General features: G+C 48.5%; 2 protein-coding genes across 4 annotated transcripts; one reads left to right on the top strand and one right to left on the bottom strand.

Annotated features, from left to right (window-relative positions):
* Window positions 1–11,205: 11,205 nt before the first annotated feature.
* LOC120400187 lies at window positions 11,206–15,004 on the top strand. The gene is made up of 2 exons (XM_039528598.1): window positions 11,206–11,789; window positions 13,065–15,004. Exon 2 carries the CDS (start codon window positions 13,210–13,212, stop codon window positions 14,866–14,868), a length of 1,659 nt encoding a protein of 552 aa, XP_039384532.1. The 5' UTR covers window positions 11,206–11,789; window positions 13,065–13,209; the 3' UTR covers window positions 14,869–15,004.
* Window positions 15,005–17,919: 2,915 nt separating this feature from the next.
* On the bottom strand, window positions 17,920–19,853 carry LOC120402026 (coiled-coil domain-containing protein 166-like). Of its 3 annotated transcripts, none has more exons than XM_039532352.1 (2): window positions 19,726–19,853; window positions 17,920–18,973 (listed from the first exon to the last, which is right to left on the bottom strand). In XM_039532352.1, the coding sequence occupies exon 2, from the start codon at window positions 18,963–18,965 to the stop codon at window positions 18,120–18,122; it is 846 nt and encodes a 281-aa protein (XP_039388286.1). In that variant the 5' UTR covers window positions 18,966–18,973; window positions 19,726–19,853; the 3' UTR covers window positions 17,920–18,119. The 3 variants fall into 3 exon arrangements, with proteins under 3 accessions (XP_039388286.1, XP_039388284.1, XP_039388285.1); XM_039532350.1 differs by lacking the exon at window positions 19,726–19,853 and adding an exon at window positions 19,466–19,533; XM_039532351.1 differs by lacking the exon at window positions 19,726–19,853 and adding an exon at window positions 19,472–19,502.
* Between the last annotated feature and the right edge of the window lie 2,011 nt (window positions 19,854–21,864).

Raw genomic sequence — 21,864 nt, 5'->3', positions numbered from 1 at the left:
CTTCAGAGAGCTATCCACGATGATGCCAAGATCTTTTTCCTGACTCGTTGTAGCTAAATTAGCCCCCATCATGTTGTATGTATAGTTGGGGTTATTTTTTCCAATGTGCATTACTTTACATTTATCCACATTAAATTTCATTTGCCATTTTGTTGCCCAATCACTTAGTTTTGTGAGATCTTTTTGAAGTTCTTCACAATCTGCTTTGGTCCTAACTATCTTGAGTAGTTTAGTATCATCTGCAAACTTGGCCACCTCACTGTTTACCCCTTTCTCCAGATCATTTATGAATAAATTGAATAGGATTGGTCCTAGGACTGACCCTTGGGGAACACCACTAGTTACCCCTCTCCATTCTGAGAATTTACCATTAATTCCTACCCTTTGTTCCCTGTCCTTTAACCAGTTCTCAATCCATGAAAGGACCTTTCCTTTTATCCCATGACAGCTTAATTTACATAAGAGCCTTTGGTGAGGGACCTTGTCAAAGGCTTTCTGGAAATCTAAGTACACTATGTCCACCGGATCCCCCTTGTCCACAATATCTGTAATATGTAAATGTATGCATCTAGGAACAAAAAATGTAAGCCATGCAGGATGGCTCTGCATCCTATCCGGGGAAGCAGTGACTCTGGAAAAAAAGAATTGGGGGTCATGGTATATAATGAGGTGAACATGAGGTCCCCACTGTGGTCAAAAGGTCTAATGCAATCTTTCGATGTAAAAACAGGAATCTTGAGTAGGAGAAGAGAGATTTTACCTCTGTAGGTGGCACTGTTAAATTGGAGAGGCATCAGAGAAGAGCCATGATAATGATTAGAGGATTAGAAACCATGTCTTATAGTGATTTGAGCTCCTTAAGTCTATGTATTTAGCTTAACAAAGAAGGTGATTAAGGGAGGACTTGATTACCATCTATAAGTACCGGGGGGGAGGGGTGGGGGAGAATAAATGTTTAATAATGAGCACTTCATTCTAGCAGAGAAAGGTATAACACAGTCTATTGACTGGATGTTGATGCTAGACCAGGGGTTCCCAAACTTGGTTTGTAGTTTGTTCAGGGTAAGCCCCTGGCAGGCCACAAGACAGTTTGTTTCCCTGAGCATCCACAGGTACGGCCACTCGCAGCTCCCAGTGGCCACGCTTTACTATAGCTTTTGATCTGATTCAGTAGTCATAGTGACAGACAGGAAGTGTCTGTTTACATGGCTAATATTTATGAGTACATCATACATTTGGTATCACTTCTAACTTCTAATAATATAGGTTTGTATTTCAAAATTCTAGCCTATCTACCATGGAATGGCCCTAATTACCATTTACATACCTTTATAACATGTCTCTAATGGTTGAATCTGGATCATTTATCCTGTAGGATACTTAACCCTTTCCGGCCATGCATCACATTTTGTATAAGATTTGTTGCAATTCTGTAACAGTGGTAGCAACAATGGTTTACATGGTTTAATCCGATAACGTCACACCCCCAACGCGAGATTGGTGTGGAAGGGAGCAATTAGAGCTCCTGGATACACCTTAAGGACCTTCCAATATTGATAGGAGCTGTGTTTATATTGAATTCTTTGAAAGGCCAAATCATTGATGCATGCCTTGGCCAGGTTCACAACTTAGTCCATACTTTGTGAAACACTTTACTGATTTCAGGGTTCGGTCTATGTGCTAACTTAACATAGACATCAGTGTTCTCCAGAGAGCACTTTGACATTCAGCCATGAAGGCTGTGAGATGTTGTACCTCAGTTTCCCTTCTTGCACAGCAGTCCAAGTTTGTAATGGTTTTTCTGCTGTGGAAAGTTTTAGGATTGTGCATAGGTATTAGCTGTGAAATTTCAACATTATTAGGCTTTCTAATGCAAAGTATGTTCTTACTGAACCAAACAGCATAATTATAAGGGTTTCTATTACATAGTGTGTTTTTATGTAGCACTTCCACCATGTTTGAGGATTTTTCCCATAAGCCATGCACATTATACAGTTTTACAGTTTTTGGCATCAGCAAAATTATATTAACAGCAAATTTAACACAAGTATGTACAATGTTATTTTTGTTAAGCCTTTGGTTTAGATAGACATTTTTTAGGTCTGCTTGTTCAATATTCCCTTTGAACCTTTGCAGCTTTTCCTTTATCTCAGGGTTTTCCTTAACATAGGCTTTTAGTTTTAACCACATCCTTGGGGTTTTGGTATTTTAGAGATGTGAGGCAAGTCTGTAAGGGCACGTTGCTTTTCAAGAGTTAACTTGCCTTCCTCCTTTCCCCTTTTCAGAGGATTGAAATCTGAGATTTCGGGTATACGCTAACCTAGCCTTCATTGTAGAACTGCCAAGCTCCCAGGGACACTTGGTAATCCTGTTGTCGTTGACTTCCTAACAAAGATGGTGCACTTCATCCCACATTCTGCTGTTCCTCCTGCATGGGAGATGGCTTAGCACTTCCTGGAAAATGCCTTCTGCGACCATGGCTTAGCCATGGGCGTTATATTGGACCAGGGTCCTCAGTTCATTTCCCAATTCTGGTAGGAATTTCTAAGACTTCTTGGCATCGAGTCCCTCACCTGATCTGCCTGTCACCCACAGACTAATGGACAAACAGAAAGGATCAATCAAATCATGGGAGTAGTATCGCTACTGCCTTTTTGCGCTATCACCAGGATGACTGGCTTCCCTTACTGTGCTACCCTGAATTTGCATATAACAATGCAGTCCACACATTGACTCCACAGCCCATTCTTTGCAATCTATAACTTTCACCCCTGCTTCCACCCAGATTTGCCCCTGTCTTCTCCAGTACTGATTGTCACAGATTTAGCAGTGAATCAGGAATGCAATGAATACTTGCAATCCCCAAAATAAATTTATAAACACCAAGACCTTTAGGCTGCCCCAATCTGGCTGTAGGGGACAAGGTATGGCTCTCTTCCCAGAACTCAGCTCGAGCTGCCTGTCCACCAGACTAGACTGACTGTATCTGGGCCCCTTCAAGGTAATAGACTGATTGAACAGGTGGCTTTCAGGTTACAGCTGTCCAAGTCCTTAAAGATCCACTCCCTCTTTTATATCTCACTTTTAAAGCCCTATGCCAAGAACCCATGCCCAAACAACGACCACTAACAGTCTGTGGACAGGAGGAGTACTTGGTCCACCCAATCTTTGACTCTCAGCAAGTTAAGAGAAGGTTCCAGTACCTGGTTGACTGGGAAGGGTACAGTCTGGATGAACAGCCTTGGGAACCAGTAGAAACATCCATCTTCAGGACCTATTGAGTAACATCAGAAGTACCCCAAGAAACTGGGTCCTAGATCTAGGAGGTGCCGATTGGTCAGAAGGGTCAGCAGACCAGCTCTTAAGCCAAGCAGCAGCAGCTCAAACCATTTGACCATGACTGATAGTTCCTACACCTGCTTGTTCCCAGCTTTGGACCCAGTGCTGCCTCCTGCCTTGCCTCACTCTAGGTAACCCTGTTCTGACCCTGGGCTTCAACTCCTGACTCTGCTGGTGAGCCTTATCTCTGGCACTCGGCCTCTGGCTGCAGATCTACTAATGCAACCTATCATTTAAATCAGCTTCTGTACCAGGTGCCTAGACGGTAGCTAATATGTCACCAATTTTTTAAAAAGGCTTGTTAAGTGATCCTAGCAATTACAAGCTGGTAAGCCTAACTTCAGTGCTGGGAAAACTGGTTGAAACGGTAGTAAAGAACAAAACTATCTGACACAGGGATGAATATGATTTGTTGGGGAATAGTCAACAGATTTTGTAAAGGGAAATCATACCTCACCAATCTATTAGAATTCTCTGAGGGAGTCAACAAGCATGTGGACAGGGGGGATCCAGTGGATAGTGTAACTTGGACTTTCAGAAAGTCTTTGACAAGGTCCCTCACCAAAGGCTCTTAAGCAAAGTGAGTTGTCATGGGATAAGAGGGAAGGTCTTCTCATGGATCAGTAACTGGTTAAAAGACAGGAAACAAAGGGTAGGAATAACTGGCCAGTTTTCAGAATGGAGACATGAAAATAGTGGCATCCCACAGGGAACTGTATTGGGGCCAGTGCTGTTCAACATATTCATAAATTAGCTAGAAAAATGGGTAAACAGTGAGGTAGCAAAGTTTCCAGATGATACAAAATTACTAAAAAAAATCCAAAGCAGACAATGAAGAGTTACAAAGGTAACAAAACTGGGTGACTGAGCAACAAAATGGCAGATGGGATTGTTTTCCAATGTGAATTATTTTGCATTCATCAACATTGAATTTCAACTATACATACGACACCATGGAGTCTAAATTAGCTGATACCACTTGGAGTCATTGTGACTAGCTGTCTGAAAATGTCTGCTCAATGTGCAAAAAAGACAACAAATTAAACAGGATGTTAGTTAAGTGCTGAGGAATGTTGTTGCTATGGCAATGCTGTCAAGGCTGCTAAGCTGTTACAGCATCTCTGTGCATCTGTTCGTGGAGCTCTGATGTTAGCTTCACAAGGAGAGAGTGCAGCCTACTAATTCAGCAGACTTAAGGGTTACTCATAAAGACCACAGGATCAGCTTGGTAGCAAAGGCACTCAGCCTGGTTTGGTGCGAACAAAGCCAGATACTAGCACCCTGGCTCCATGGCTTCAGGTACACTAACATGTTGTATGTCCATGACAATGGTACCAGCTCAGTCAGTGCACCAGGCTGCTGCCCCCTAGGCTGGACAAAGGTGCCCCTCCTGTGACTTCTTGTATAGGTTGATACATATTGCACTCCAGACATTGCTAGTTACCAACCCTACACCTTGTACCCGCTAGTTTGAACAAAACATCCATATCCATTATTCTGTCAGCCCATCCTTATCTTATGAGGGGCTTGATGTGTTCCTGTACCATCTCTTCAGAGTGTATTTATGTAGGTACTTGAGAACTGTAGGTGGTTTTGTACCATCCTCTCTGGTCAGAAATGTGCTAACTTAGTTGGTCAATATCTAGTGTGTTGTTATTTTGCCAAGACCAGGACTACTCTGGTTCATGCCCTTCGGTTCACGCTGTTAGCTATACGTGGGGCTCCAGGAAGGCCTACGTTTAGTAACCATTAAGAAAGGGATAGTTAATAGGGCAGAAAATAGCATAATACTACTATATAAAATGATGGTACACCCACACCTTGAATCCTGCATGCAGTTCTAGTCACCCGCACCTCCAGAACAACATATTAGACTTGGAAAAACTGCAGAAAGAGGCAGCAAACATAAGTAGGGGTATGGAGAAGCTTCCATACAAGGAAAAATTAAAAAGACTGGGATGGGTCACTTTAGAAAAGAGATGACTAATGGGAGATGTGATAGAAGTGTGTAAAATTATGAATGGTGTGGAGAAAGAGATAAGAAAGTGTTATTTACTCCACATAACAAAAGAGCCAGGGTTCACCCAATGAAATTAATAGGGAGCAAGTTTAAAATGAGAAGGAAGTATGTCATCACACAACTTTTGGAACTCATTGACAGGGGATGCTGTGAAGGCCTAAAGTATAACTGGGTTCAAAAAAGAATTAGATAAGTTTATGGAGGATAGGTCTGTCAGTGGCTTTTGTCAAGATGGTCAGGGATGGAACCCCTATGATCAGGGTATCCCTACTTTCTGACTGCCAACAGCTGGGACTGGATGAGAGGGCATGGCTCACCTGATAATTGCCCTGTTCTGTTCATTCCCTCTGATGCCACTGACTGCTGGAAGACAGGATGCTGGGCTAGATAGACCATTGGTCTGACCCAGTGTGGCCGTTTTTATGTTCTTACCACCCATCAGAGCCTTTCTCTGTTGGACAAGCTAATCTCTGGTAAGCTTCTTAACATGTGTACGGTCGCTTCTTGTTTTTAATGTTTCCTCTGTAGTGCTTTTACCTTTAGAATAAATGTGCTTGCTTAGAAAGAGCTGTGTGGTTGCTTAACTGTAGCAATTGCACTGTTTACCATCCCTGAGCAGAAAAGTAAAACAAGCCTGCTTACGCATCATGACTTTCTAGGGAGTTCACAGGCTAGGCAGGAAGTTGTGCAGTGTCACAGTACTGCTGTCAGGAGATGCATGTCTCCACCTGAAAGGTGACAGCTGAAGAGCCTGGAGTATAGCATGGGTGTGCTTGCTGGATCACAGAGAGGAAAAACAGGTGTAGGTGTCCTGAACCGTGATGCACAATATTAGCACTCTTCCAGTCTTCTGGAATTTTCCCAGTATCTAAGATTTATTGAAAATTAACATCAGTGGGGCCAGAGAACTTTCAGCAAACACTTTTATGACTCTTGGGCACAAGTTATCTGACCTGTTGATTTAAAAATGTTTATCCCTACCAGATGATATTTAACATCCTCCTTAGTCCCTAAAGGACTGGAAAGTACTTCATTATCCTCATGTGATACAAATAGATCATAATGCTTCTTTTCAGATAGAGAACAGACATTCATTGAACGCCTCTGCTTTTTCTATATTATTATTATTAACCATGTTATCTCCATCTAGTAATGGGCCTATACCATTGCTAGGATTTCTTTTGTTCTAATATACTTTTTAAAAAATCCTTCTCAATGGACCCTAGCATTTCCCACCAGGAATTTTCCCCTGATGTCTTTCATTCCCTTTTCAATTTTCCATACTTCATAGCTTCTAATGTAGATTGATTTGCTATCTATTTGCCTTATTAATAGAATTTAGTTATTGTCACAGAGCCACAGGATCTGTGCTATGCCCCAATTTTTAATCAGTCTCTTGGAGGAACCCCTTCAGTGTGGCAGACCCCCATGGGAGACCACTTCTTATGCTGGGGGTAAACCATAGCACCTCACGGCCTCCTAGACTGAGCGTCTGGGTTCCAGCACTCCTGCTTCTCACCATGAGTTCTTCTCAGCAAGTCCAACTGGGCTTGACTCCTGGTAATGGCTTGTACAGTCCAGGGATTAATGCACCTCAGCAAGTATTTGCAGTGACACCCAAGCAGGATTTTCAAAACAGAGCAGGATTTATTAGTCAACTGGAACAGAGCACTGGAAGTCCTTAGCTTACCATAGAGACATAGAATCATAGGATGCAGGATTTGCTGAGTCTAAACCATCCAAGACAAAAGTCTTTTTTTTTTTTTAAAGAAAAAAAACCTCCAGTGAAGGAGCTTCCATGACCTCCCTAGGCATCTGTTCCATTGTCCTACTGTTCTTACAGTAAGAAAGTTTTTCCTGAGGTGTAATCTAAATGTTATGCTGTAGTTTGAACCCACTGCTTTTGTCCTGCCCTCTGTGGAAAGAACAACTTTTCTCCATCTTCTGCAAGTATTTGAAGACCACTATCATGTCCCCCCATTAATCACCTCTTTTCCAAACTAAACAAACCCAGTTCCTTCAGCTGCTGCTCATATGGCTTGCATTCCAGCCTGTTAATAATCTTTGATGCTCACTTCTGGATCCTTTCCAGTTTCTCTACATCCTTTCTATACATTGGTGACCAAAATTGGACACAGTACTCCAGCTGAGGCCTAACCAGTGCCAAGTGGTACTATCACCACCACTTGCCTGCTGTGCCTCTGTTAATATAAACTACAATTGCATTTGCTTTTTTTGAAGCAGCATCACATTGTTGACTCATGTTGCGGTTGTGTTCCACCACAACTCACAGGTCCTTCTCAGCAGTGCTGCTGCCAAGTCAGTTGTCCCTCATTCTGTATTTGAGCATTTTTTTTTCTTCCTTAAGTGTAGCACCTTACATTTGTCTTGGTTGAATTTCATTTTGTGGTGTCTAGCCCTGTTCTCCAATTTATCAAGTTCCCTCTGAATTTTAGTTGTATTCTCCAAAGTATTGGCAACACCTCCCCTTCCTCCCCACCGCCCCAGCATTGTCATCTGCAAATTTGATCAGTGTGCTCTCTATTCCTACATCCAGGTCATTAATAAAGATGTTAATCAACACCGGACCCAGAATAGATCCTTGTGGAATCCAACTTGAGACTTCCCTTCAATCCGACATCATTCCATTAATAGTTACTCTTTGCTGTTGTTAACCAATTATGTATCCACTTAATAATCATTCTGTTCAGCCCGCATTTCTCCAACTTACTTATCAGAATATCATGAGGGACTGTGTCAAAAGTCTTTCTGAAATCCAGGTATATTATATCACTACACCAAACCAGTTACCCTGTCAAAGAAGGAAAGCAGGCTGGGATGGTATGATTTGTTCTTAGTAAATCCATGGGAGCTGTGGGGGCGGTGCTTGCAGAGACGGGCAGCATGCAGAGCCCTGTGCACACACCCCAGGAGCTGCAGGGGTGCATTGGTCCCTGCCAGGAGCAGCATGGGGCCGGGGTAGGCAGGGAGCCTGCCTTAGTGGCAGCTATGCTGTACTGCCAACCAGGAGCTGCCTGAGGTAAGTGCGGCCCAGAGGGAGGCTGAACCCCCAGCCCTGAGCCCCCTCCCTGAGCCAGCACCTCATACCTACTCCTGCACCCCAACACTCAGCCCCAGCCCCCTCCTGCACCCAATGTATCTCCCAGAGCTTGCATCACCACATCCCCTCCTGCACCCAACCCCCCTGCCCCAGGCTCAGCCCAGAGCCCCCTCCCACACTGCGAACCCCTCAGCCTGAGCCCAGAGCCTGCACCCCCTCCCGAACCCCAAACCGCTATCGCAGCCCAGTGAGGGTGAAGGGAGCGAGCCTGGAGAGGGTTGGGGGATGGAATGGGTGGGTCTTTGGGGAAGGGTAGATCCCGAGTTGCCCTTAAATTCAAAAAGTGATCTTGGGTGTAAAAAGGTTGGCGACTATTCTTTCAGAGCAACTCGCACATAGATTAAAAATAGCAATAACAAGAGCTCCTTGTCCCCTCTAACCCACAGAAACAATAGCTTGCAATTTAATCATGCAATTCTTAACACATAACACCAACAATACCAAACAAAGCAAACATAAAATAACAAGGGTAAAACAGATAGATGGTGTAAATTCTGCAAGGCTCCCCCATTCTCAATTGCTCACCAAACTGTGACAAATATCTGTTACCAATTTATCCCTCATGTCAGGTGATCAGGCTGACACTGCAGGACTTTGGGGGAAGAAAACACACCATATAACCAAATTTTAAAGCTTCATTAAAAATAATAAAACAACAATGGAGAGTGTTGGGAACGCTCCCACATCACTCGGGAAAAATATGAATGCTCCAAGCCTTAAGCCACTTTAATACTCACACATGTCCAGACTGGCCACGTCTGTGTATAACGTTCAGAGAAGGGGGAATAGGTGGACGGGAGAATACCCTGTATACAGCTTGTTCAGAATTTCCAACATACTTCTGCTCTTGGGATGGCTGTTCTTTTACACCCTGGAATCTCCTGCGGTGTCTCTTTCAGAGATTCCAGTCCAGGTCAGCTGCCTGTCCAGCTTCGGAGTTGCAAAGACTGTTGGATCTCACTGAACAGTTAAGCTTTGCAAATGTAATTTCAGTTCTGTAACTTGTATTGCCTTTGGTTTGCCTCTGTCTCTATTTTCCACAGCCAGCTGGGGCTGAAAGCAGTTTTTCTTTGTACTTAGCATAGTCTGCGTTGATTCTTGACCTTGAACATAGAGCAACTTCTCTTTATCTCTAAGCCAAGCTGAATTTCAAATTAACCCGTTCCTAGACAAATTGCTCACACTGTGTCAGAGGCTTTTCTTTGGTGATTAAGCTCCTCTGAGATGTATGATCTTATCTAGATTGAAGGTACCTTCTAATGGGCATTGTTTAGATGGATCTTCACAAGTGTGAAGATTCCAATTCTCTAAATACCTGCAGGTTTTAGGACCATAATGTACGTACATGTAATATGCTGGGGTACCCTTAGGGGGTGAGGTGGAATGTTTAGACTGTCCCTTACCCATTTTCCATTCACACACACAGAGAGGGTGCCCTGTCCGCGCTAGCGGCTCATAAACTAAGGATCTCTCCCTACAGGGCACTTACACAGGAGAGACTAACGAGGATGACCACGACTCTCCTACACCTCCCTTCAGCAAAGAGCGTCGGCTACTCTCTGGGAGACGGCGCCGCTTACTCTGATTGCGTCCAGTGAGATGATCAGACTGTCAGTAGCCCACACGGAAGGGAAAGGGGAGGGAAGATGGGTTCACACACTCCTAGACCCAGGCAGCTTCCTCGCCGGACTATGCCAGGCCGAGTCAGCCCACCGTGGGTCGGATCTCCTAAAGCTCCACTAGTTACCGGGCTTGCGTTAGAGTAGTCCTGGTCACGAGCTTTCGCTTCACAGGGTACTCTGGGCGTCTTCCGGTAACAGTCACTCACACTGGTGTACACACACCCACACACCAAGGCCTCTTTTTTTTTGTTTTTAACCACGATGCATCTTTACCTGGTCCGGACCAATACCATGAGGCGGTATGACAACCCCTCTTGAGGCGGTAAAAACCCCTCAGCACCGGTGCATTCTAATGCATTTACCTATGCATTACCTTATGCATTTACCTTATGCATTACCTTGTTGGCCAACTCAGCAGTTCCCAATACTGCTATAAACTAACCTTGTTGGGGCCTTTCCCCAATACCACTCTGCATCTGATCTTGCTGCACAGTCAATAAGTTCAGATGGCGTGAGCCCAACAGAGACAGACGTCCTCACGGACAGTCCTCCTCCAATACCCCAATAGAGATTTCAAAAGGTCTCATACCTCTCATGTGGCACCATGGGGTTCGAAGGGGAATGATCCGTAGTAGCCGTCTGTGGGTCCGTGGGCGTTGCCATCCCGGACGAGCCCCCAAATTGTCAAAGAAAAACTCAGTTCTCGCTTTTTGTTTGGGTGCAGCAAAATCAAATACTTGATTATTTCTCCAGTAATTACAATGGAGGGAGAGAGTGCCATAGGACACAGGGTCGCCCCAGTCCCGGACAGGTCTCTCCACTGGTAAACAATTACAGCAAGCCTTTATACCTTTGTTACAGACAATAACTAGCAATAATACAGACAATAAAGAGCAACAACTACATTTTGTTTATACATAAGCCATTCTGCTATCTTGTTTTCTCACTCCTAGAAGACACCAGGCTGCATATTTGGTTATCAGTTACAAGGTCGTAATAACTTTTTACACAGTTCTTTCCCTCTGCCTCACACTATCCTTGCTTCTAGAAGTCTCACGTCATTAGGGTTACAGCTGGGCTAACTCTTGCTAACTGACTGACATGCATTAAGATCCCCTTCAAATCCTTATTAATTCTTTCCCTGCTTCCACAATTTGTTTACAGGGCTTTGTGGTTTGCATGTGTAAGAGTCATAATACATTGCTAAGGGGAGGGTTAATTCAGCCATCTGAATTGTGCATTTAATGCTGGCGATGGGGAGCCCCCCCCCCCCAGGTCTTTTCTCTCTTACAGGAGCAAGTCTCACAGTCTATGTCTGGCTCCTGGAATAGCTCTAGCTTCCGAACTCGTGAGTCTCATCATACTGCTTAGAGGTGACTGTTCCAGTGTAATGTGCCTGTCATGCTAGGGCCTAGTCACAGAGGGAGGGGTGCTTTCTGAGCAGCATCTGCTCCAGTCTGGTTAGAGTACAAGAAAATAGACTCAGGCTACCACCAGGGAAGTTCCAGCCCAGCACAGATGTGATGCAGTGATGACCTCACAGTGGTGGTGGTTAGCATCAGAGCACTCAGAACTTCTTGGAGGTAAAGCTCTCATAGTCTCACACTGGAGGACAGTGCTGCTGGGCAGCAGGACACTCCAGGAAACTGCCGGGTCCTAGCTGAGGCGGCATGTCCTGAGCTTCAGGGTAAGGGAGATTTGCTATACTGCGGTGGGGTGTTGGGTGGGAACAATCTGCACTGATGGGTGAAGACATCCTAAACCCAGTGCTCCCTTTGCTTCCCTTCCCCTATAAAGTCTATTGAACCACAAGAGTCTCCTCTCTTTTGGTCTTCCCTCCTTCAGCCCCAAGCCTCTGCAGAGCTTGGGGATGGGGAAGGTGTTTGTTCCCTGTTTACCAGCAGCCTGGATAAGGATTTATGAGTCTCCACTCTTCATATTCCATTTCAACAGAGAAATACAAAAGCATCTGGCAAAAGCCTCCCCCTGCTTTTGAAATAGCACTGAGATTTTTCTCAGGGGTCCCAGGATTGTGGATCACCTCGTTACCCCCTGCCTCTAGTGAGGGGGAGTCTTCCCTGCAGTATCTGGATGTCAGCTCCCTGATACCCCCACCCATGAGCCTCTAAAGCACTCCCCTCTGGGCTATACCAGCACTTCCTTCACCTTGCAGGTTTACAAGAGGTACACCCGAGTCCCCTTGAAGTATTCCTCTGTGATAGCCAGGCCCTGACACTGGCTACTCCCAGAAATGCCAGATCGTCTCATCCCAAAGCAGAAGTATACCCCCAGCAGTGTACCCCAGTTTTACCTTAAAAACATCACTCGTGTAAACTGCACTTGTAAGCACGTAAATAAAGCTCTCCTCAGTGAATGGATGCAGTGTCTTTTTCTCCACTCTGTGATATACCTAATGAGTCTTCTGTCTTTATCCACACACAGGGCACTCGCATGTCTGCTATAATGTTCCCTTTTACCTCCATGTGGTTTTGATTGCTAGCAGTTGTCTTTGATGGTTTTCCTTTGACTGCTCTGGGATGAGGCAAGGGTAGGGAACTGAACAATATATTACATAATCAGCTAGCCATGGCGCAGTGACAACTCCCTCCTGCTTGAATGGGTCCTCACCAAGACACATGATTCCCTGGTGACTACCTTTTACTCCAAGACCATAAGGGCATGATTTTCAATATAGTTACATTATTCCTTAAACATTACCCATATACACCTCTCACAATCATAAGTATTGATAAGTTACAAGCTTTCAGCAGAGAACTCACCAACTGTCCTTCAAGGATAAGTCCCATGAAAGCCATGTATCATGTGTAGTAAGTTTGTCAGATCTGAGCCAGGAGTTGCTTGTAAAGAACAGTGAACTCTTTTTTGCCAGTTGGTATCAGTGGTGTCTGTGTCACAATCATCCATGCATTTTCCTATACACTATCATCTTTACAATTAACAGGCCAGGAATTGGAACGTGAGTCTTCAGCAGCTTTCATGCTGCAGCCTCAGAACCTTGGATCAAGAGAGAAACGAGGCCAAAAGCTACCACTTCCAAAGACAAAGAATCACCAGCTGCAGGCTTGCACCAGGAGCAGTGGTGAGTCATGGAGTCCCCCTGTCCTTTCCCACCTCCTCTGAGCAGAGGCAGTGGTGCTATTGTGGAATCTTCTCTGCTTCATCCTTTGCTGCTCATCAAGGATGTGAAAGAGCAGCTAAACACGCACATCAGAAAAAAGAGACTCCAGCTCCTGTGGGGCTTGCCACATATAATCCTGAACTCCCTGGCAGCATCCATCCCATCCATCCCAGAGTTCCTGGAATGCACAGCGCTGCTGGAGTCTAAAGACTACCAGCGGCCACTCTTCAGGGCAGAAAGGCGTAAGCACCTTGAGCGACACCTGAGAGAGAAAATGGTGCATCGCAAATGGGGCCTTCCCAAGAGAATCCAGAAGTCTTTGAAATGGTTTATTCCTCCTGAGGCAGCCAAACAGGAGCCCATGCTTGATGAGAAGGTTTCTATATCTACCTCTACACATACAGGACTTTGTGAAGCTTCATGTGGGAGCTCAGAGGCCTGTACTAGCAGGATCTGTCTGACAGCACAGAGATCTGAAGGCAGTGGACAAACCACAGTGACACTAGGCACTACATCTGAGACCACTCTAGCTGGAAGCATAAGAAATCTTCAGAGATGTCAGACCCGAACATGTCCACAGAATAAAACAGGAGAGGAGTCTTTGCTGCTGGAATGGTCTATGAATTTCAACCCAGATACAACTGAGCTGCCAGTGATTGGGGAGAAGAAAAAGCACCTGGAGTTTCAGGGAGGGAAGGAGAACTGTGACCTTTCAGAAGACACTGAGGGCTCCAGGGATACATTTTTGCTGGGTACAAGTCCACCAAGCACACAACCAGCTCTCCTCAATGGGGCTCAGAGTGAAATTGGAACTAGCTTCATGAACACACGGTTCATAAATAGCAAGGGACAATGTAACCAGAACCTGGAGCTCGGGACGAAGCTAGAGATGAAATGGGGTGTCTCCTACATGTTCCAGGAATCCTCTCCTGCCATGAGACCTCCCCCTGCCCAACTCACTTACTGGGAGAGAAAGCCCAGCTCAGGAGCAGAAAAAAGCAGTGGGTCTCAAAAATTACCCCATAGGTGCCAATGGGGATTTTCCCAGGGCCTCTTAAGAGCCATCAATCCTCCAGAACAGTCACAATCACAGCTGCTTTCACAGGGCAGAGAGGAGGTTCCAAAATCTAACTTTGTCCAGGAAGGACAGAAATTTCTTGGAATAGCTGGCTCTTGTAGGTCAGTAACTATGCACAGAACTGAGCGTGATGCAGCTGAGCTCTCTAGGGCCCTGTTACTGCCAGGGCAGTTAGCCTCACTGGAGGGTGAGAATCAAGAGGCTAGGCAAAAGGTGGCTCTTACAGAGCTCCCTCTGGAATCCCAGTTGCAACCCAGCCCAGCTGGAGTTCCCTGGGCTCTCAATGGAGACATGCTGAGGAATAAAAATCTTCAGATTAAATTGGGTTTGCAGAGTCCCTCCCAAGTGCCCATGACCCTCAGCACCAACCCGGCAGCCTCCCTGCAAATCCCAGGAGCTGAGGGTGAAGAAAGTCTTGTTACAGATGACACAAAAAAATACTTTGAATTCCACCTGAGAGAAAAATTGCTGCATCAGAAATGGGGACTCCCTAAGAGACTGCAGGAATCCATGACCCTGTTTCTACTGCTAGAAGCAACAATAAATTAATGCCTTTCTTCCCCAAGGAAGACTGGGATGTGCTGGTCTAGGTCTCCTTACTCTCCTCCCAGGACAGAATTCTACAGGATTTATCACCTCCTCTAAATTTCTGTTACCATTAAATATAACTCTGGATATTCATCTATCTAAATGTCCAATCCCTTTTTGAATCTTACATTCCCGGCCCCAATTGTTACATACACAAAATTCTCTATTACTCACACATTCAAGGAGAACCCACACTTACCCTGTTCCTAGGGCTCAGGCGTAACCCTGTCTATTTTCTGCAGGTTCGCAGGACCTTTTACCAGTGACAGAGCCTTACACAGTAATATCCTTATCCTATTTATTAACAATCACCAAAAACAGACTGCACACACTACACATACAAAAATGTTCACCAGTCCCAATAAGACAGATGAACTTTTCTTGAGGGCCAGTCAGGATCAGGTCATCTGGGGGATTCCAGTTTCTACATGGTGTCATTGGCAGAGTGTTGAGGTCTGGCAGCCCTGATGGGGCTGTGTCCTGGAGTTGGTTCCCAAAGAACTTCCTTTTGGACCCCAATTTATATAGTGAAACTTGAGTCCTGCTTAGCTCTACCTTCACCAACCAATCCTAACACACTGTAACAAAATTCTCTAGCCAATTATACCCCACCCCCTTAATTTACACCTAGCAAAATTAGTTATGTAACCGACAGAAACAATCAAAGAACCAGACAGAGATCATACATCAGACAAACAATTGGGAAGTGGGGACCATAATGACAGAACATAAAGAAGTGAGGATTTCACAACCACAACTGTTGAGAAGTGATTTCTTGACAGAGAGAATGCTAGCAAACTATGTTATCTTTGTTATCAATGGCTTGCCAGCTACAGAACCAGTTTCTCCTCCCTTGGTTTTCACACCTCAGCTGCTGGAACAGGGCCTCATCCTCCCTGATTAATCTAACCTCGTTATCTCTAGCTTGCTTCTTGCTTGCATATATTTACCTGCCCCTGGAAATTTCCACTCTTGCATCCGACAAAGTGGGTATTCACCCACGAAAGCTCATGCTGCAAAACATCTGTTAGTCTATAAGGCAGGGCCGCCCAGAGGGGGGGGCAAAGGGGGCAATTTGCCCCGGGCCCCGGGCTCCGCAGGGGCCCCCAAGAGAAGAGCGGAGGCTCCCGCCTCCGCCCCTCTCCTGGAGCCTCAGCGCATCAAGCGCCGAGTCTCCGCCGGGGCCCCTGAGCCCCGCCCCGAGCCACGTGGTGAGGGGGCGGGGCTGGGAGCTCCAACGGGGCCTGAGCCCCGCCCCGCTCAGAACGGCGTGGGGAGGGGGCGGGGCAGCTGCCTCCGCTCGGCGTGGAGCTCACAGCTCCGGGTAAGAGGCTGAGGCTGGGGCCGGGGCGGGGAGGAAGCGGGACCCGCCGCCGCCGAAGCGCAGCTCGGTCTTCGGCGGCGGGGGGCCCCTTCTGTTCCGGGACCCGCCGCCGAAGTGCCCCGAAGGCCCACGGTGGGGGCCCCCCCGCCACCGAATTACCGCCGAAGACCGGGCTGCGCTTCGGCGGCGGGTCCCGCTTCGGCGGTAATTCGGCGGCGGGGGGCTCCCGCCGCGGGTCTTTGGGGCACTTTGGCGGCGGGTCCCGGAACGGAAGGGCCCCCCGCCGCCGAAGACCCCGGGCCCCCGGAATCCTCTGGGCGGCCCTGCTATAAGGTGCCACAGGATTCTTTGCTGCTATGTTTTCTTTCACCATCTTAAGATCTGTTTCTTTATCTGGTGATAGTGGGGTGCTATTAGACCAGGATCTCCTTCTTAACAGCCTGATATTACATTGTTTCAATGTCATTTAGATGGGATGTGACTTCCTGCTTCTTAGCTCATGGCTGCTGTTCTTCTAATATGGATGCAGACAAAAGCTTAGGCTTTAGGCCTTATAATATGGCCACAGGAAAAGGCCTCATCCTTACACAATGACTTCCTGTGGCAGTGAGTTATACAGTCCAATTACACATTGTGTGAAAAAGTTTTTCCTTTCGTTAGTTCTGAATTGTCCACCTTTTTATTTCACTGAATGTCCCGTTGTTCTTCTGGTATTAAGACAGAAAAAAAAACATAAATTCTTTAGGAGAAAATCTGAGGGGTGTTTGTTTGTTTGTTTTTAAATCACAGGATTCCAGAAATACCAAAGATCACAAGAGTGTAGTTGTAGCTGTGCTGGTCCTAGGATACCAGAGAGACAAGGTGGGTGAGATAATATCTTTTATTGGACCAATTTCTGTTGGTGAGAGAGACAAGATTTTGAGCTACACAGAGCTCGTCTTCTTGCAGATATACATTAGGGGCACATTTCTGGGTGGGGGGATAGTCTGTGTGGCTCAAAAGCTTGTCTTTCTTGCCAAGAGAAGTTGCTTCAATAAAGACTTGTCTCTCTCTAAAGATCACAAGACCCAGCAGGATAGCACAAGAGCTGGCCCAGGATCAATCTCTGTGCAGAGGGATAGCACAGGGGTTAGAATGCTAGCCTGGGACTCAGAAGACCTGGATTAATTCCAGGCTCTGCCACAGGCTGTAAAATGAGGATAACAGATTCATAGATTCACACATTCCAAGGTCAGAAGGGACCACTGTGATCATATCTGACATCCTTATAACACAAGCCAGAAAACATCCCCTAGAATAGATCCTTTAGAAAAATATCCAACAATGGCATCCACAGTGATGCTTTGTGGATAAATATATTAAAGTTTGTGAGGCACTTGGATACTTCAGCAATGGGGCCCATATAAGACCCAAGCGTGATAGCTGGATAAATTGTTCCCTGACAATGTCTCACTAAAGCCTTTTGGATCAGATCTTTTTGTTGGAAGTTATAGTTCCTCCCAGTTCAGTATCCTCTGGGAATTTAATTTCCCTCTCAGCTTATTAACAAAGCTGTTACTGAAGAATGTTGACCTAAAGCAGTGGTTCTCAAACTTTTGTACTAGTGACCCCTTTCAGATAGGAAGCCTCTGAGTGTGACCCCCCCCCCTATAAATTAAAAACTTTTTTATATATTTAACACCATTATAAATGCTGGAGGCAAAGTGGGGTTTGGGGTGGAGACTGTCCGCTCATGACCCCTCCATGTAATATCCTCGTGACCCCATGAGGGGTCCCAACCCCCAGTTTGAGAACCCCTGACCTAAATAATTCTAATACCAAAAGCAAGTCATGGCAGTGAATAGTGGCCACCTCTCTGTCAGCTCATTCCTGGGGTCACAGCTAAGGCCTACTTCTTGCCCTGGTGGGTGTGGTACAGGCGAGCCATGTCTTGCATGTAGCAACGCTCTCGCAGCAGCTGCTGTGCCTGATTCTCTAACCGGCGCTTGTGTAAATGCAGTGTGCGTGATCGCTGGATGAGCTGGTGCAGCTCCTGCCGCAGCTCCTGGTTCTCACATTTCACCTGGTCACTATGCTCCTGCATGCATCGTGCAACCACTTCCTGTGCCTGCTGCAGCAGGCAGAGCACCTGCTGCTGGGACTTCTGCTCAAAGGCAGCCTTCTCTTGCAGGAAATGGCTTTTGGTCTCCTGCAGGTGCTGAGTGTGCTGCTGCCTGGTGGTCACCAGCTCTCCCTGCAGCTCCCTGATGTGGGCAGCCTGCTCCTGCTGCAGTGCCTGGATCTCCCGCAGGCCCTCAACCTCCTTGCTAAGGCGGAGAAGTTCACCCTCTTTGTGCAACAGTTGTTCCCGCAGAGCTGCCTCCTTCCTCTGGTAGAGGGTGAGCAGTTCCTGCTGCTCCCTGCGGATCTCCTCTACAGCCTGCTTGTTCTGATCATTCAGGCAGACGATGGCATCCTGGCGCCGCTGGGCCCGCTTGGCCACATAGCACATGAATTCCTGGTTCTCAGCACGGAGGCGCTGGGCCTCTTGCTGCAGGAACTCGTTCTCCTCCCGAAGCTGAACACGTGCCCCCTTCATGTCCTCCAGCTCCTTGCAAAGGCGGCTGTACTCCTGCTGCAGCAGCACCTCTTCTCTGCTGGCTACAGCCCCCTCAGCAGCTCCCTCCAGGGGAGCAGCCACAGCTGGCTGCCCCTTCTGCTCTTGCTGCAGTTTCTGCCTTCTCTTGGGGGGCATAGTGCGTCCTCAAGAGAGACAGAATGGAACAAGATATAGTAAAAGAGCCTCCACCCACCTCTCCCCAGTGAGCAGCAAGAGCAGCTCACAGACCAGGGGAGCTGAGGGGGGAACCCTAACGCCCCCCGCCCCGTGTACCAGCCCCCTGCTCCCCTCCCCCCATGCCATGGCCCTGGCTCCTCCCTACTTGTGCCCCCTGGGCCCCTCACTGGTACCAGCCCCCTGCTCCCCTCACCCAGTGCCCCAGCCCCTCCCCCATACCAGCCCCCTGCTCCCCTCACCCAGTGCCCCCAGCCCCTCCCCCATACCAGCCCCCTGCTTCCCTCACCCTGTGCCCAGCCCTCCCCTCCCCCTCCCCATGCCAGGGCCCTGGCTCCCCCTCTCGTACCAGCCCCTGCTCCCCTCACCCAGTGCCCCCAGCCCTCCCCATACCAGCCCCTGCTCCCCTCACCCAGTGCCCCCGCCCCCCCTGTAAACTGCTGCGTTTTCGGGCCCCTCACCCGGACCTGGTCCCGCGCCGCTTCCCCGTTGCCTGGAGACGGGGCAGCTCCGCCTCCCACCCCGGGGCCCGGGGCGAAGCGCGCACCCGAGGGCGGGGACGATGCTGCCCTGGCTCCTCCCCTCACTTAACAAGACGGAATATTCATGAGGCCGGGCCTCCCCCCCACGGCCCCGGTGCCCCTCCCGCCTCCCCCCCCAGCGTGCGGGCGGGGCGCCCCTACACACCCACACCGGGGGGGGGCGGGGCGCCCCTACACACCCACACCGGGGGGGGGGCGCTTGTTGCCCCCCCACCCCCGGCTCCAGCCCTGGCGCTCAGCCCGGGCCCACAGGACAAGCCGAGCGGCTCGTCCGCAGCTGCCTGAACACCCGTGCTCGGCCTGCGGCTCACAGACAGCCGGCCTCGGCCTGGGGCCTGGGCGACCCGCCCTCTGGGGCAGCCAGCCCCGCCCCTCCTGCCCCTCGCCCCCGCGGCCGGAGCTACCACAAAACCGCCCCCCCGCGGCCTGAGGCCCCTGCCCGCCCCCTCACTTCTTCCCGAGGGCCCTGCTCCTGCCCCCCGCCCTCCAGCCCCCGCTCACCCCCCCCCCCACCCTCACGCCCTTTCACTGCGCTGTGGCAGGGGGTTGAGGTGCAGAAGGGGGTGAGGGCTCCAGGGTGGGGCCAGAGATGAGGGGTTCAGGGTGTGGAGAGGGCTCTGGGCTGGCACTGAGGGGTTCAAACGGTGGGCACGGGCGCAGGGTTGGGACAAGGGGTTGGGATGCGGGGGCTCCAGCTGGGGGTGGGCTCTGGGGTGAGGCTGGGGGTTTGGAGTGCAGGAGGGGGCTCAGGGCTGGGGTTGAGGTGTGGGAGGGGGTGCAGTGTACAGGCTCCGGGGGGGGGAGTTTGGGTGCAAGAGGGGGCTCGGCTAGAGCAGGGGGCTGGGATGTGGGAAGGGGTTAGGCTGCGGGAGGGGGTTTTAAAAAAGGCCAGGTAACACCTCTGCCCGGGAAACTGGACAAAGGACACAAAGGCTGGGGGACGGATCGGGGGAAGGGGAGAAAGGAGACAGCGGAAGGGAGTTTCAGTTTTGGAGCTGGCTGGGAAATAAACAGGTCTGTGGTCTCCCTGGGGTCCCCAGATGGACCTAACTAAAGGGGGTCCTGTTGTCTGTACTGGCAAGACCTGTTTTGGACTGTGTTCCGGTCATCTTAATAAACCTCTGTTTTACTGGCTGGCTGGGAGTCATGGTGAATTGCAGGAAGCCAGGGGTGTACCCCACTCCGTGACAGGCACCAACCGGACTTTTAACGGCCTGGTCAGCCACCAAGGTCCCTTTTCATTCCACTGAAAAACCGGACACCTGGCAACCAGGGGCAGCTCTAGCCATTTTGCCGCCCCAAGCACGGCACGCCAGTCCCGTGGCTCCGGTGGACCTCCCGCAGGCGTGCTCCACCGAAGCCGTGGGACCAGCGGATCCTCCGCAGGGACGCCTGCGGGAGGTTCACTGGAGCCTCCTGCCGCCCTCCCGGCGACCGGCAGAGCGCCCCCCCCCACACACACACACAGCATGCCGCCCCAAGCACATGCTTGGCGTGCTGGGGCCTGGAGCTGCCCCTGCTGGCAACCCTATGGCTGGCCTGAGCAGGACCCTACCCCTGCCAGTTGCAGGGGAGAGGGGGAGCGAGGGTGGGGAGGAGCATGTGTGGGGTCATGGCCTGGGTTAGGGGAGCCTCCCCTGGCCTACGATACTCCCAGCTCATGGAAATTGCTCATCCATGAACATAAATGTGATCTAGTTAGTGGTACTGAAACCCGGTAGAATGATTCACAAGATTGGATCCTACTTCTTTAGGAAGAATCACGTGGACAAAAGGGGAGTGGGAGGGCACTGTATGTCAAAATGGCATTACCTGTTTCCAAGTCACTGATAACTCAGAATAAAATCATCTTGAATGTTCATGGATCACTGTTGTAACAGGCACAAGGTGGGGGTATTAGCAGATGTTTGCTACAAACTGCCAAGTCACAGTTTCCTTATATCCCTGTCTAAAGTGTAGGAAAAAAGCTGCATCATCATGGGGGAACTTCAATTTGAGTGGCATGCTGGAGGTCACATATTGCCAGTACTAAAACATCACTGAAATTTCTAAATACACAAGCCATTTCCTAACTCAAACGGTTGCATCCAACATGATAGAATAGTGTATTAGACCTAGTCTTGACAGATAAAGAACTGATCACAGAACTAAAAATTATAGCTTAGGTGTAAGTGACCATCACTTGATCATATTTATAATGTGCAAAGAGAATAAAGTCCAGATCAGTACTCTAGATCAATGGTCCTCAAACTTTTCGTCTGGCAGGTGCCAGACAAAGGACCGTGGCGGTGGCTGAGCATCCGCCAAAATGCCGTCGA

Source organism: Mauremys reevesii, linkage group 3 (genome assembly GCF_016161935.1).
Source record: "Mauremys reevesii isolate NIE-2019 linkage group 3, ASM1616193v1, whole genome shotgun sequence".
In the NCBI taxonomy this organism is placed as follows: Eukaryota; Metazoa; Chordata; order Testudines; family Geoemydidae; genus Mauremys; species Mauremys reevesii.
Note: the sequence above shows the minus strand (reverse complement) of the source record. Positions and strands in the feature narration are given on the sequence as shown.